This window comes from Saimiri boliviensis, chromosome 10 (genome assembly GCF_048565385.1).
Source record: "Saimiri boliviensis isolate mSaiBol1 chromosome 10, mSaiBol1.pri, whole genome shotgun sequence".
Lineage (NCBI taxonomy): Eukaryota > Metazoa > Chordata > Mammalia > Primates > Cebidae > Saimiri > Saimiri boliviensis.
The window spans coordinates 97,192,835-97,207,340 of record NC_133458.1 but is presented as its reverse complement, the minus strand read 5'-3'; the positions used below and the strand labels follow the sequence as shown (position 1 = coordinate 97,207,340).

Here is a 14,506-nt window from a genome sequence, read left to right as displayed (position 1 = left end):
CTGGGGTGCGGCGGGCCTGGGGTGCAGCGGGCTAGCTGGTAGCCGCTGCCCACAGCCTGGCTGGCACGCTGCCATTTATATGCCCCTCTCAAGCTGGGAGATAAGGAAACTTATCTGTTAAATGGGCTGGAGTTCTTGTGAGGGAATGGAGAAGAGTGTGCAAATGTGATGCACTGGTTTGCAGGGACTGAGACAGTCGAGGGACCCAGGGCACGCAGAAATAAAAGCCTGTCCCATCAACATGGCTTCAGTCTTCACTGTGGGGGTGCCTAGCCCCTGGCTCCCTGAGACCGAGCCCCTCTTATATCACCATCAGCCAGGTGTTCCACAGAGCGGGCAGGAACCCTGTGTCTCCCAGGAGCAGTGCCAGGACCCTAGGACCTGCCCATACACTATTTCCCAGCTCGGCCCACTGCCATGTTGATACCCGTTCCTTGTGATGAGGCACTAAGTGTGTGTGCATGTCGGGAGGGTCAGGAGCCGGGGTCCCAATCTCAGCCTGATGCAGAGCCAACTGCACTGCGCTCTGATGAGCAAGTCTGTCTCCCATGAGACACTCAGCCCAGGTCAAATGGGTTGCAAATGTGGGTGGAGGGAAAGAGGAAGGCGGAGCGATCCCCAGTGTTCCCGGGGTCCTGCTCTGTGGAGGGTAGAGGGGATGAGGGGCTGGGGGGCTGCTCAGGCCTGCTTTCCCCATCCCTCCCATACTCAGGAATCAGAAATGGCTCCCACTGCCCCATTTAAACTGATCAGAATCCTGCCCTTTTCCCTGCCCCCAGATCTTCAAAGTCATTCCACTGGGCTCTGGAAGTCTCCTCCTACGAGTAGGACCCTGAGTCCCTCAGACGAAGTCAGGTGTGGCTGTATCATCGCCTGAGGTCAGGAGTCTTGAAGGCAGAAGGGGAGGCAGTGGCTCCTCCTCAGACTGGGTCCCTAGCAGTGGACTGATTTCCTTGTGGAGTAATGCAGAAACATTTGTGGGGACAGGGCATCAAAAGAAGAAAAACTGCAGGAAGCCCGAAGGACCTTACAAGTCATTTTCCTTTATTTTCTTAACGTATAATGAAATTCCAACTCCAAAGAGACAATTATGCAGAGTAGGCAGACGCAGGGCCCTGGTGCGCAGCAGCGTAGAACCAGGCTGGGGGTGGGTGTGCCCCTTTCCCTCCATCACCACCCTCCGCACTCCTGGCCCCTGGCCATTGCCCAGGCAGAAACTGAGAAGCTGGAAATGAGAGGAATCAGCCTCGTGGTCCAGGAAGTAGCCACAGACAGGGCCTTGGTTGCTAGGCCTGGCTAAATCATTATCTAGTTGAAATGGAGGGCCTCAGTTTCTTTTATCTGTTAAATGGACTAGAAGTTCCTGCTAGGGAACAGAGAAGAGAGTGTGCGGATGTGATGTGCTGGTGACAGCTAAGGGCCTCCTGGTTGTCCCTCTGCTTAGAAATACCTGTGTAATTAAGTCTCTTTGTTTCTGTGGCCATCACGGCTAAGTGCACAGCAGTGGAGCTGCTCTGGCCCTGGTGGAATTGGATGGACTTATACAGATAGATGAGTGGAGGAATTCAGCCTTCAAAGCCTATTCTGATCTCCGAACTGTCCTTGGGCTGCAGCTGTAGCTGCCTCATCAGGTCAAGGCTGACCTCTCCCCTCCAGGTCAATGCGGAAGGAAGGCTGTGGCCAGGGGTCACGCGGCAGAGCTGTGCAGCTTCCTCAGCTGCTCAAATGCCTCCAACCAGGAGCTTTCGTGAACAAGAGCAGGACTTGCTCCATCTGCTCAGGACCAGCTGAGGGCTTGAAAAAAAAAAAAAAAAAAAAAAAAGCCCCGAGCCCCAGGAGGGCCACGCCCAGCCTCCATGGGCTGACCTGCATCAGGGTCATTCTGTCCTCAGGCTTTGGGCTTCGGCTAGCAAGTGCTCTTTGATAGACCTATACCAGCATAATGGTGACCTGTGTCTACACTGAACTGAAAGAATGAGCAAGATAATGCAGTGACAGATGGAAAGACCAACTCAAACTCAGAGAAGTAACATGGGTATTTCTCCTTCACCCTCTAAATGGCTTCATTCTGCAACAGCAGACCCTGTCTTGGGAACACCCTCCACAGGGAAGACAAAGTTCCAACTACCTGGCTGGCTGGTAGCCTGCCTCCTCTGCACACATGCACACAGAGGCGTGTGGCGACAGCCATGCCCCCGGCGAGCGGAAGGAGCAGTCCTGGTCTAGACCACGTTTTCTGTTCCTGTGCTGTGTCTACACTCGGGGCTGCAGGTCCGTGGAGCTCTCCCTGTCCCTGCCACTCTGCAGGAGGAGGTCACTGAGGCCCTGAGACGGATGATTCCAAGGTCAGGCAGTAAGTCTGAGTGGGCGGGGGCCTGAGAGCAAGCAGAACTGAAGGAACAAAGCTTGCCCCTCCCCTGCACCTCCTGGGACCTCTTCCCCTCCAAGCACCATTGGGAGCAAGGTGCAGGTTAGGAGAAGGAGGACCGTGCCCAAAGGCACTAAGCAATTACAGTAGAATCCCAGGCACCTGTGCAGGTGGGTCGATGAGCAACTTTGGAACGAGGGGGGACTTTCTGGCACACCTCCCATCCCACTCTGAGGGGGTGACTAGCAGGTGGGTCCCTCTCTTTCACCTTCTCCGCGACTTCAGGGGAGTGGGTGAATTGGTAAATCTTGGTCCCCAGGAAGCTCTGAGGCCAGAAAACAGAAAGAGAAAGAAAGTGATAGAAACACCCCTAAATAAGGCTTGACCGTGCAGGTCTGGCAGATCTTGGGGAAGTGAGTTTGGCCAGCTTGTCAGAGCGTCTACAATATGGATTTCACCCCTCCCCTCCCTCCGCCCGCCCCTGCCCCTGTCCCCGCCCTCTACGTGGATGTCCGGGCTAGACCCCTTCTATTTGGGCTTCATCTCCACCCTGGAGTTGATGTCGTCGGCATCCAGGTCGTACTCCTCCACCTGGCCGCTGGTCCACACCTTCACACGGTCTGTGAGGTCACTGCTGCGCGGGGCCAGGATGAAGTCGTAGATGAGGACAGCCAGGGCTCCCCCAATGAACGGCCCCACCCAGAAAATCTAGGAACAGAGCAGGTGTGTTCAGAAGGCTGCACGAAGCAGCCCTGGGAAGAGTTCCCTGGGGTACCCCCACCCACCCACCACCCCGTCGGACAGGTTTTCTCCCACCTGAGACAGGCAGGCAGGAGGACCAAATCCTAACATCCTGATTCCGGTGCCCCTCAGAACCGGCCCAGGCCAGGCCGTGCGGTGAGGGCACCTCCTTGCCTCTGCATGGCCCAGTTCAGGCACAGGCAGCAGCAGCCCCTTCTTGAGGAAGGCCACCGCCCCCACCCTCCCAGCTTTGGAAGGGCCCCGGAGACAGTTGTTAATGCCAAGGCTGGCCTAGCACATCCACATCCATGACAAGAAGAGCTCAAATCCACGCGCCACCTCGGTCCTGAGCCCAGTTTACAGATAGGGAGTGAGCCCTTTCCTCCTCTCAGCCACCCTGGGAGGTGGGCACCACCATCTCCCCCTCCACAGCTCAGGAAACCGAGGCTCAAGCATGCTGCTCAAGGTCATGCTGAAGCCAAAAATGGCAGGGCCAGGATCTGGAGCCCCACTTTCGACCACGCTGCTGGGGTGACCTGGAGGCCGGGCAGCCTGGGGTGGGGCGGAGCTGGGAGGGCTCAAGCCCAGTGTGACCCCGCCCTGCCCCTTGTGGCAGGCCTCGGTTTCCTGATTTCCTGTGCCCTGGCTGTCTCCCAGAGCCTCCAGGACAGGAAGGGACGCTGCCAGGGCGGGGTCTGGTTTAGCATGGTACGCCAAAGCCTCCCACCCCCAACCCTGCACCGTAGGGGCAGCCCGTGGGTCACCTACCCAGTGGTTGCTGAAGTTGTGTGTGATCACTGCAGAGCCAAAGGACCGAGCAGGGTTAATCCCACAGCCGGTGTAGTCAATCTGAGGGAAAAAGACAGAGGGAGGGGCGAAGGCAGAGTCACAGGTGAAGAGACAGTGAGAGGAGGGACAGAGAGAATAATCGGGTGGGGGACAATGAGACCCAGGGAGAGAAGAGTGCTGACCCCAGGCTGGGCAGGAGGTCCCTGTGCTCCTCTCCAGGGCAAGACCCAGCCCCCAGCCCTCACCCCAGCCCCAGTGCTGGCCTGCCATCCTCCACCCCATGGCAGGGCACCACACCAGCCCCTGCCCTCCCTACCCCTACCTCCACCTGGGAGGGTCCCCAACTCACAGCCAGGAGGTGTCCGAGGGCTACAGAGAGGCCGATGGCAAGGGGGGCTGAGCCACCAAGGTCGCGGCGTCTCCGGTCGGTAGTGGCCAGGACGCACAGCACCAGCTGCAGGGTCCCGATGATCTCGATGCCCAGGCCCTGGCCCGAGTTCACGCCATCAGCCAACTGCAGGGGAGAGAGATGGAGAGGACCAGTGAGGAGGGTAGGCAGGGACTGTGTCCCAGAACCCCAAGGATCCCCAGACCTCCCAGGCCCAGGCACGAAGAGCAGACCCTCAGATGGGCCTTCAGAGCCCCTCACAGGGCGGGCAAGTACACACAGCAGGTGGTGGAAATCAAGCCTTGAACCCTCCCAATGCTGTGGATGAAACTCCAGCTCAGCCTCTATGACCTGCCTAGACCCAGCCCCACTCTGCCTAGAAGCTGGAGACCCATGGGGTGAGCTGCGGCCTTCACATCCAGCTGCATCCCAGCCAGGTTACTCTGGTGTACCAAGGCTAGAGGCAAGGGGCGAGTCCAGGCATGGGAGTGATGGTCAGGAGCACAGTCCTAGGAGAAGAGATGCAAACAGGTGGGAGGGCCCAGCAGGGGACCTAGCTTCATACCCAAAAGTCCAGAACATTACACCCCATGCCCAACTGCATCTAAATCCCAGGGCTGTGGGGGCCTTCAGTGAGACCCCGGCTCCCTCCACCCCACTCTCCCCTCTGTGCCTGCCTCCCTTGTCTCCACCCTCTCTCCTTCTCCACCCGTCTCTTCCTGGTCCAGGACCTGTCTCCCGTTTCTTCTGATCCTGCCCTCCCTGTCTCTCCTTCTCTCTTCTTCCTCCCTACTCCTGGCCCCTGTATCACCCTCTGTCTCCCTGGCCAGATAGGCCCCCCCACCCCCAGCACCGTCTGGCTGCCACTTACTCCTGGGCCACTTTTAGAAACATGACTCATGGAAAGAGAAGGGAATGGGGGCTGCAGTGAAGTCATGGAAGTCCCCGTGCAGCTGCCCCAGGAGGACCCTCCCCAAGGAGCCCTAGCACCTTCCGCTATGCTTTGTGGCCGTCCCAGGGGCTCAGTGCACTCACACAGGTGAACTAGACGGCATCAGCAAAGGCTCACTTGCAAAGATGCCCAGATGAGGCCACTTAGGCTGCCTTCTCCCAGCCGGGGCGGATGCACCCAAACACTTCCCAGCTGGCAGCCCCACTGCCCAGCTCCCATCCTCAGGGCATGGGGGTGTCTCCAAGGCCATGGGGAATTGTGCACAACCCAAGGTAGGGGGACACACCTTGGAGGTTTTCCCAGCCCCACCCCGAGGCCATCCTACAAGAACAATTCTCTTCCCGGCTTTGTCTGCAGCCCTGGGTTACAGGGAATGACTCACATCCCCTCCCCTGCCTTGCAGCCCCAGATTTGGGCCTTTCCTGGCAGACCCCAGAGCTACATCCCTATAGGTCTACCAGGCCTCCGGGCAGTGCCCAGTTCCCTTCCTGTCCCAACACTGGGCCAAGGAGGCAGAAGCCCTGGGTTCAGGTCCTGACTCTTCTACTTTCTGGCACCGTGAGCATGGCCTATCCCCTCTGGTCTTCAGTCTCCTCATCTGCAAAATAGATCTCATTTCTCCATGCCTGCTCTCCAGACCAGCCGGGAGGTTCAAAGGCCAAAGGGGCCATCTCAGGGCATTTGCCGACGCAGGAGGGACGGGGCAGTGGCTGTGGCTCTTGCTGTGGTTCTTCTCCTTGTGTGTGCACAATTTGGGGACAGGCAGAAGGAGACGTCTTGCCTGCGCAGATGGGAGTGATGGCAGCTGGAGCCTGCCCAGAGTTAGGACAGGCTGGATGGGGTTGAGGCTGGTGAGGCCAGGCTGGCTAGTCCTGATGCCCACCCACCCCTCTCCCTCTGTGTCTGAGCCTTCAGGAAGCTCACAGATCCTTCTGCTCCTCTCTCCTCTGCTCTCCAGGGCTGGCCTAATTGCTAGCTGGCAGAAATCCTGAAAGCAGCCCTTCCGCAATGATTAATGGAGCCATGGCTATACCCGCCTTGGAGAACCCTCCCAGCTCCACCCCTCACAGATGTGACCAGAAGGAGCTCATCTCCTCCTCTCATTCTTAACCAGGTCTGAGAGTCCCAGCCCCTACCCAAAGATACCATGCTTTTCGTGCAAAGCGGGCAGAGCAGAAGGTGAGGGTTCCAGGCTCTGTGCTCTGAGTCCTTAGGAGGGGAGGGAGCAACCACTGCCCTGGGAATTCAGGAATATGTCTTCCTGACTGCTGAGAACTACATGGGCTGACAGCCTTCCTCTCTAGTACCTACTACCACCACCACCACCACCAGGAAGCCTCCCCTGATTGCTTCAAGATCTACTGACAATCTTCCTTCAACTACCTAATACACTTGCATTATTTACATCTGGAAAAACTTGATAATTCAGAATTGGAAGAGGCACTCAAAGCCCTGTTGAAACTCAATATCCAGGAAAGAAAAGGTAAAAATACTTCAAAATGTATTTTACTGTTTATAACTCATTAAATTTGAAAAATTGCTTAAACAGGGACAATTCCCATTTTAGTCACCTGTTATTAAAATATACACACACACACACACACACACACACACGTTTGCACATCCCCAGGTAGTTTTGCCTGGCCCAGGTCTTACTAAGCCAAAAATAATAATAATAATAATAATAAGTTGACAATTCTCTTCCTGCCATTGTCTGCAGCCCTAGGTTTTGTGAATGCACGAATTACCTAGAGCACAATGCACACATTTCTTCTGAAGCGTCAAAAAAAAAAAAAAAAAAATACAAGCTCTCCATTTTGTGCTGAGCCCTTGTAAGCCCACTGCTCAAGGCCCGGTTCAGACCCCACCAGCTCCTAGAAGCCTTCCCGGACCCCTGACTGGAATTAACTTCTGCTCCCACCTGCCACGCCCTCACTGAATTCTCTGCGCATCTTGTAGGAAACCAATCTTGCTGAGGGCTCTGTGGGTGCAAATCCTCCTGGCTTGGGAGCTCTGCGAGGACAGGGTGGGGGGCCTCTGCCATTTCCCTGCCCACACATCTGAGGGGAGCCTCGCTGTGTGGTGATAGAAGTAGCAGAGATGCTAATTTTCTAGAACTCCCACCCTCGAGAGGGGCAGCCTGGCTCCAGAGATGCTCTCCGGACCCAGGGCCATCTTCTCCACTTTCTAGCTGGGAAACAATGGGCCCATCATTAGCCTCTGGGGGCCCTATAAGGCAGCCTGTGCCATGGCTCAGCGAGATGCTGATGTGGAGGCTGAGGTCCAGGGAGGATGCAGCAAAGCCAGGATCCTTGCCCCATGGTCTGTGCCACCCTACTCTCACAGGTCAATGGGCTGGACACTCCTAGGCCCAGCCAAGGGACCTGGCTATCCCCAGCTTGGACTCAGGAGCTGGCAGAAGGTGGCTCTGTGGCTGCCAGTGTGTCCTGGCTCAGGGGCAGCCCAGGAATGATCTCTCCCGGCAATGTACTCTAAGCCCTCCCTGCTACCCACAGACAGGCCAACCAGGGTAGCTTCCAAGGCCTGGGGCCCCTGACTTGGCCTGCCCTGGCCTTGAGGAACAGCAGGCTCCAGAGGCCTCCGGACCTGACTGAGGCTCTAAGCATTCATTCTCAGGGGACAGAAAACATTGAGGCCTTCCCTGCCCACCCCAGTGCCTCCAGGACTCAGCATTGGGCATGAGGGGACCTCTTTGGGCCCCCCAGTGTCACTCCTCCGTGGGTGTTCACACATGGACATGGCGGTATTCCTGGCTTTGTGTGCCTCTGCATGTCTTGTAGATAAGTGTCTGCTGTGTCTGTGGATGACCACATGTGTCCAGGGTTCAGTCCCTCTCTCTCTTTTTTGTTAGACTGTAAGTGGTGGTTTGTTACACAATAATTAAATTTTAAAAATCTGTAAAACTACAAAAATCTCCAATTTGCATGCACCAAACAACATAGCCTAAAAATAAATGAGGGAAAAATTGACAGAATTATAAGGAGAATTGGATCACTCTACCACCAGAGTGAAAAATTGTAATAATCTTCTATTAGAAATGTATAGAATAAATGCAGCTGCCGAAAACTACCAATAACATGAACAGGGAGGGTTTGAACTACATCATCGACCAACTTGGTTTAAAAAAAATATGAAAAACCCTGTACCCCTGAATTAGAGAATACACATGCTTTTTAATCCCATGTGGGACATTCATACAACTGGTCAGGTAGTGACCAAGAGCCTCAGCCCTCCCTGGGAGCGGCTATCAGACAGGGGTCTCTGCAGGACAGCAGGTCCTGGAGGCCGTGCTTTGTGTCTGTACTGGTGCGTCTGATGGCACTTCTGACTGCCTCGCTGTCCCTGTGTCACACCCACACAGGTGCCACTACCAGCTAGACAGGGAAGAGAAGAGAAAAAAATGAGCCCCTCAAGTGAGAAGGCAGCAAGTCTCAACAAGCCCTTTATTTGCTCCCAGAAGCCATTTCATCTTCCTGACAAGAAACAATACACAAAGCAATAGCTTCCTCCCTGCCTCCCTCCTTCTTTTCCTAACTCCAGGGCAGGGAAAGGAAAAGGCTCCATTGAGGAACCCCCGCCCAGCCCTCCTCGGGTCCCAGAGCCTGAGCGGGACCACCCAGTCTTGAGAATGAGTTGTGTGTGCCGTGTGTGGGTCCCCCATGTGAGGGCACATATGCGTGCATATTTGTGTTTGTGCAATGCTGTGCACTCTGGAGCAGCAGAAATAATCAAGGGCTAGGAGGCACTGCCACCTCGACAAGCCTCCACGCCTCTGTGGGCTTCAGTTTCCCCATCAGTAAAGTGGAGGCCTTGGTCCAGATCCTAGCCCCAGGCAGTCTCCAGAAGTGCCTCCTGCCTGACGTCGGGGTGGTCACTCTCTAGCCCCGGATCCAGAAACCTGAGCACAAGATCCCCTGCAGGCCATCAGAACTGCTGGTTTCAGTGTGACACAAAGCCTATGTTGCAGAAGCTGTCACCTACCCTACTGCACCCCTGCATAGAAAGGCACCCCCAAAGTGGCCTCCCCACCAGACAGTGTCTATTGCACACCCCTGATGACAGGGAGCTTATTGACCGAGAGGCAACCCCTTCTTCATGTCAGCAGTAACGACCACCTTTACACGGAGCAGAAACCTGCCTCTCAAGGGGCCCTGACCATGATGAGATTGCAGGCACTGAAAGGGTGGGGAGCGGGGGTGGGAGGATGAGGGGGCGGTAGCATTTTCCAGCCTTTCTGGGCATCTTCTAAGTTGGAGATTTCAGCCTCAGAGTGTGCCCACGCCACTGAACTGTAGCTACTGGCTGAGTGAAGACAGCCCCCCATGATCCCCCTGGGCACCATTCCATGTGGGCAAGACGCCCCTGGAGAAAGCCCTGACTGAGGGGACCCAGGCCACCTGCAGGGCCTTGCAGAAGGCATTTTCCTGCCGTCCTCCAGGTGTGAGGGCTCAGATCCCAGCCATTCAGGAGACTCCAGATTTGTGTGTGCTTCCAGAAGGTAAGGGCCATGGCCCTTGCTGGGAGGGGGTCCCAGACTAAGTTGGGGGCACCATCTGGAATTGCCTTGCCATGAGCTAATGGCCCCTCAGGCTGCTGGAAGGCTGCCCTGGGTGGAGAAGGGGAGGCAAGGTGTGAGAGGAGGCTGTGGCCTGGGGAGGTGAGCCCCTTAGGCATCCCAGGGGGCCGTGTCCCCTCTGAAAGCAGGGCACCTTCAGACCAGAGTTCCCAGCGCAGGCCCTGGTTAGGGCAAGCATCCGGGTGGGCAACACTGGGACCAGCTGGGCTGTGCTGAGGACCCTAAAGGGGAAGCAGCCTCAGGATTTTCCGTGGTGAGGGAAGTCTCCACCACAAAGCTCCCGCCCCTCTCTGTGCCCTCCCTGTCATCTGGGACTGGCTGGAAACAGTAATTATATGTCCCAGATGTGGCATCACCACCCAGCCCCCAGCCCTCCCTGCTCAGCCCAGGCTGGACAGGGACATGGAAACTCTGCTTGCTTTTCCCCAGCCCTCCCCCTGAGCTCTTGGGGAGGTGGCAGGGCCCCCAGGAGAACTGGTGGCATGAAGGGGCCTCTCACTCTATGGCTAGGGAAACTGAGGCCCAGAAAACAGGGTGAAGGGGAGAGTTTAGGGCTTCAGTCAGGCCCCTGATGCTGCAGGCAGAAGCACTTCTTGAACAGTCAGCCCCAAATTAGCAGGGCTAGAGAAGACCCCAAAGAGGGTAGATTTGCCCTCTGCCTGAGCCCAGGGGGCAGAAATCACAGGCTCTGGGATCCACACGCCTTCCCCTGGATGCAGCGCCTGGCCTGAATCCTGAGCCCTCACCACCCCCTCCCTCCATGCCCCCCAGCCTGACCACACCCCACTACTCCCAGACACTGCCCCTACCTCCTCCCACCCTGTGTTTACACAGTCCTCTCTGCCCCTTCCCTTGGCAGGGTCTCCACATTCTGGCTCCTGCGAAACCGCCTCCCTGATGCCTTCCTGGACCTCCCACCCTTTAAGTTCAAAGGTTCCCAGGCCTCCTGCCCTGACACCTCTTATCACATCTGCCTCCTGCTCCGTATCACAGGCAGCTGTGCACTGGCTTATCTTGCCATAGGGCTGTGGGCTTCTCCGGGGAGGGAGCCAGGCTAACCCAGCCCTGCACTGAGTACCCTGCAGTCCCTAGTCATGCTTACAGGGAGCCAGCTGAGCAAACCAGACAGCAGAAGAATGAAAAAAAAAAAACAGCAAATGCCAGTAATCCCGAGTCCATCAACATCTCCTACTTCTCAGAGCGTGGCCAGGCCCTGCTATGTCCCTATCTCATAGACAGGAGCTAGGGCCACACAGGCTGGTCTGTTGTGTGATGTCACGTGGTGTTCGTGGCTGAGCTAGGATGGGGATAGGCAAGAGTGTCCCCCCACAGCCTCAGAGCTTCTCACCCTTGGCCAGAATTGGTATTTGGCTCTTAGAACTAGCCAGGACCTTGCAGGCTGGATGGAGGCCCATGGTCTCTAGAGGGCGTATCCTGAGCCCTGACTCAGTCAGGAGAAAGTTGTCCCCAACATGTCTCAAAGGGACACCCCCTGACTCACCCCAACCACTTCCTGCCACCTCTTTCTCTGTTTTCCTTGGAAATCTCCAGGCCAACAACTTGCCCCACCCAGGTTTTGGCTGGGGTGGGGCTCAGGACCAGAGAGGCTGCAGGAGTTTCCCCAGATCATGAAGGAAAGTGTGTCACCTGCTGCCCAGACCATGCCCAGTCCCTTTTAAGGCATCCAGGCCACCCCTGAGACCCCTCCAGTTCCAGGGCCAGTGTCTGATGGGAGCCCTTGGCGGGGGTACCTTCTCTGTTTCTAGGCCCAGAGTTGAGCTGCAGAACCCCACCCTTCCTGTCGGGACAGGGCAGCGCCTGAGCCCCCATGGCAATGCGTAGTGCCCTGATGTTCAGCACTGGCCCTGCTTGGCTGCTCTTAGCCAGCCTCCCTGGGATGGGTGATAAGTGCAAAGCAATGAAGTGAGCTGGCTGTATGGGTGTGGTTGTGAGATGTCACAAGACCTAGGTCCCCCTCTCGGGGTTCAGGGTCCGCAGCTCCAAGGAAGCTCAACAGGTTAGCTGCAGACAGGTCTTGAATGCAGGTGTGTGCCTCCCAGCCCAGGACTGGCCCCCACACTAGGCTGCTCCTTTTTCTCCCATTTGTAACATGCCCAGCCCAAGTTTTGGGGTGACTATAAAAAATGGAGGCCAGGGAGAACATGGGGCACGGGAGTCGGGTGTGGCCCCTGATCCAGATGGCACAGATGGGGCCCGCCCTACTGCCTTTGCCTCGGATGCCCGTACTGGAGTGTGACGCCTTTGCCAGCAGGTGCAGAGGTACTGCCCTGTGAGATGGGAGGGAAGAGATGGGGCCAGAAAGCCTGGGAATCACAACCCCTCCCCTATGGGGACCCTTCCCCAGCCCGTGATGCCCAGCCAAGCGTGAGCTTGACCCTACCCATCGGAACTCCCTGAGGCCACAAGCTCTGCCTCCACTGGAAACTGAGGCCTGGGAGACAGAGCTTGACGTGGCCTGCCTGAGCTCTGTCCCTTACATCCCCTGTAGCCATGTCTAAACTGGCTAAAGTCTAAACTCCAGCCCAGGGAGCTAATCTTCAATCTTGGGCTGAGCAGAGATTGGCTGCAGAGGAGGTTGGGCGAGGTGTCGCCGTGACACAAAAGTGCTAAGCCCCCCATGGCCAGGCTGAGCCAGCTGCCCTCTGCACCAGACCTTTACCTAGCCTCCCGCTGGCTGCCAGCCCCAGGATCTGAACTTTGGCTAGGAAGAGAGAGGACAGCTGCTGTAATCACTCCTGCCATCTCTGTGGCGCCCTCAGAGATGGCTCACACCATCCCCACCCCCACCTGCCCTGCCCACAGCCCCGCCAGCCTCCTCTCTCCAGATCGGTCCTCCTCTCTGCTCCTTAGCCTCCCTCCCTCCCCAGGCGGGCACCACCAAGCCTGCTCGCCTGCCCCTTGGGCCCTGAGAGACATCCTCCAAGCCTTCCTCAGTCTCCAGGCCAACTCACCCCTGCTATGGCCCAAGCCCAGCCTGAGTTTGCACTTGTCTGAGGAGCTGGAAAAGCCCAGGTCTGGGATAGCAGGCAGCTGCCGCCAGCGGCCTATTACCCATGCCAAGCAGCTCAGGAGACATTCTCTCGCACAGCTGCCACCCAGTCACCAGCATCTGCTTGTCATTAGTGACCCCAGTCCAGACCCCATTCAGGCCAGGAGCCATGGGCACGTGTAGTTACAAACTCTCCCCCACACACCCTTACACGGGTGCACAAACATGCGCACAGTTTACACATGCTGGCAAACACATGAACACATGCACAACTACACACACAGACACACAAATGCACAAATGCCACACCTGTCAGTGCCTGGCCCCCAGCCCACACTATAATCCAGGAAAACCACTTTCAAACAGCCCCAGAAAGTGTTTTCACTCCCTTATCTTTGTCTACTTCCCAGGGGCAGAGGAGTGGAAAGGGGTCCTTCTCTTAATTCCTAGAGGTGGTGTGTTTGGAAACCTGTGACTATGGGGGGCTCCCCAGAGGCCTGGGAGCTCCCTGAGGGAGACCTGCCCACACACTTGCAGAACCAGCTGCAGACAGGCGGGGCATCGGGTTCAGGGTGGCTAGGGATAGTGGGCAGTTTCCCCAGGGTGCAGGGCTGCAGGAGGAGGGAGCTGGCGGCACAGGCAGGACTGAGAAGGGCCAAAAAGCTACAGCCAAGGGGCGAGGGAACGGCTGGCCGAGCTTATTCTCCATAATAAATGCCCTGCAGGGGACATTGGCAAGACCATTCTCTGGCTCTCAGCTTCCCACAGTGCCTGGCAGAAAACAGGCTCTGGGAGGCATGCATAGCTGAGTTCTAGCCCCAGCTCTCTACATGACCTCCAGCCACCTCTTGTTCTCTCCGTTCCTCAGTGTCCCCATCTGCACAATGGGCCAAGGATGGAACCAGTGCCTTTCAGCATCATTCTAGAACACCCCAAGCCCAGGGACACCCCACTCACGTCATTGCGGCCAAGTGAGTTCCCAGGCAGGGAGGAGGTGATACCGGAGAGGATGGCGGTGGCGACGATGGCCCCCACGCACTGGGCGATGATGTACATGAGGGCACGGAGAATGCTGATCTGGCAGCTGAGCAGCAGCCCCAGCGTGACGGCTGGGTTGAGGTGGGCACCGCTGATGTGGCCCACGCTCTGCGCCAACGTGGCGATGCTCAGTCCGAAGGCCAGTGACACCTTCACATTGTCCTGGACCGCCGTCTGGTTGTTCCCCACCGGGTATTTGAAGCCCAGGGCAGAACCGATGCTGATGAAGATAAAGAGGGTCATGGCCAGGAACTCGGCCACCACTGCCCTCCAGAAGAGCTTCTTTTTGAACTCGCTGGCCATGCTGGCAGGGGGCTTGGTCTGAGACCGCTGCCGGGTGCTCAACTCCCTCTGAGAGCTGAGCCACAGCCTGGGCTGGGCCTATTTATAGGGGCGGGGGGGGCGGGGGGAGCACAAAGGGAGGAAGGCCTCTCTTCACTCCTGGCCCGCCCCACCACCGCACGGGCCTCCTCTGGATGGATGCAGACTCGGCTCTGCTGTCGGCCTGCCAACTTTTTCCTTCCTCCTCTACCCCCTCCCTCTCTCCCTCCGCCCTCAGCCCTGCCCAGCCCAAGGAGGCAGGCAGGAGGCGGCCGTTGCTCTAATAGGCTTTGGGAAATTCC

The 14,506-nt window shown here is 57.1% G+C and overlaps 1 protein-coding gene across 1 annotated transcript; it reads right to left on the bottom strand.

Annotated features, from left to right (window-relative positions):
• Positions 1-1,023: 1,023 nt before the first annotated feature.
• Positions 1,024-14,262, bottom strand: AQP1 (aquaporin 1 (Colton blood group)). The gene is made up of 4 exons (XM_010345720.3): positions 13,803-14,262; positions 4,248-4,412; positions 3,878-3,958; positions 1,024-3,076 (listed from the first exon to the last, which is right to left on the bottom strand). Exons 1-4 carry the CDS (start codon positions 14,184-14,186, stop codon positions 2,897-2,899), a joined length of 810 nt encoding a protein of 269 aa, XP_010344022.1. The 5' UTR covers positions 14,187-14,262; the 3' UTR covers positions 1,024-2,896.
• Positions 14,263-14,506: the final 244 nt, after the last annotated feature.

What these genes read in the sequence shown, in the direction of transcription:
- AQP1 (XM_010345720.3), bottom strand. Translation starts at nt 14,186, where the DNA reads ATGGCCAGCGAGTTCAAAAAGAAGCTCTTCTGGAGGGCAGTGGTGGCC. An exon ending in ACTCACTTGGCCGCAATGAC is followed by an intron (nt 4,413 to 13,802) that starts GTGAGTGGGGTG and finishes TCTCCCCTGCAG; the next exon opens with TTGGCTGATGGCGTGAACTC. An exon ending in CCCTCGGACACCTCCTGGCT is followed by an intron (nt 3,959 to 4,247) that starts GTGAGTTGGGGA and finishes TTTTTCCCTCAG; the next exon opens with ATTGACTACACCGGCTGTGG.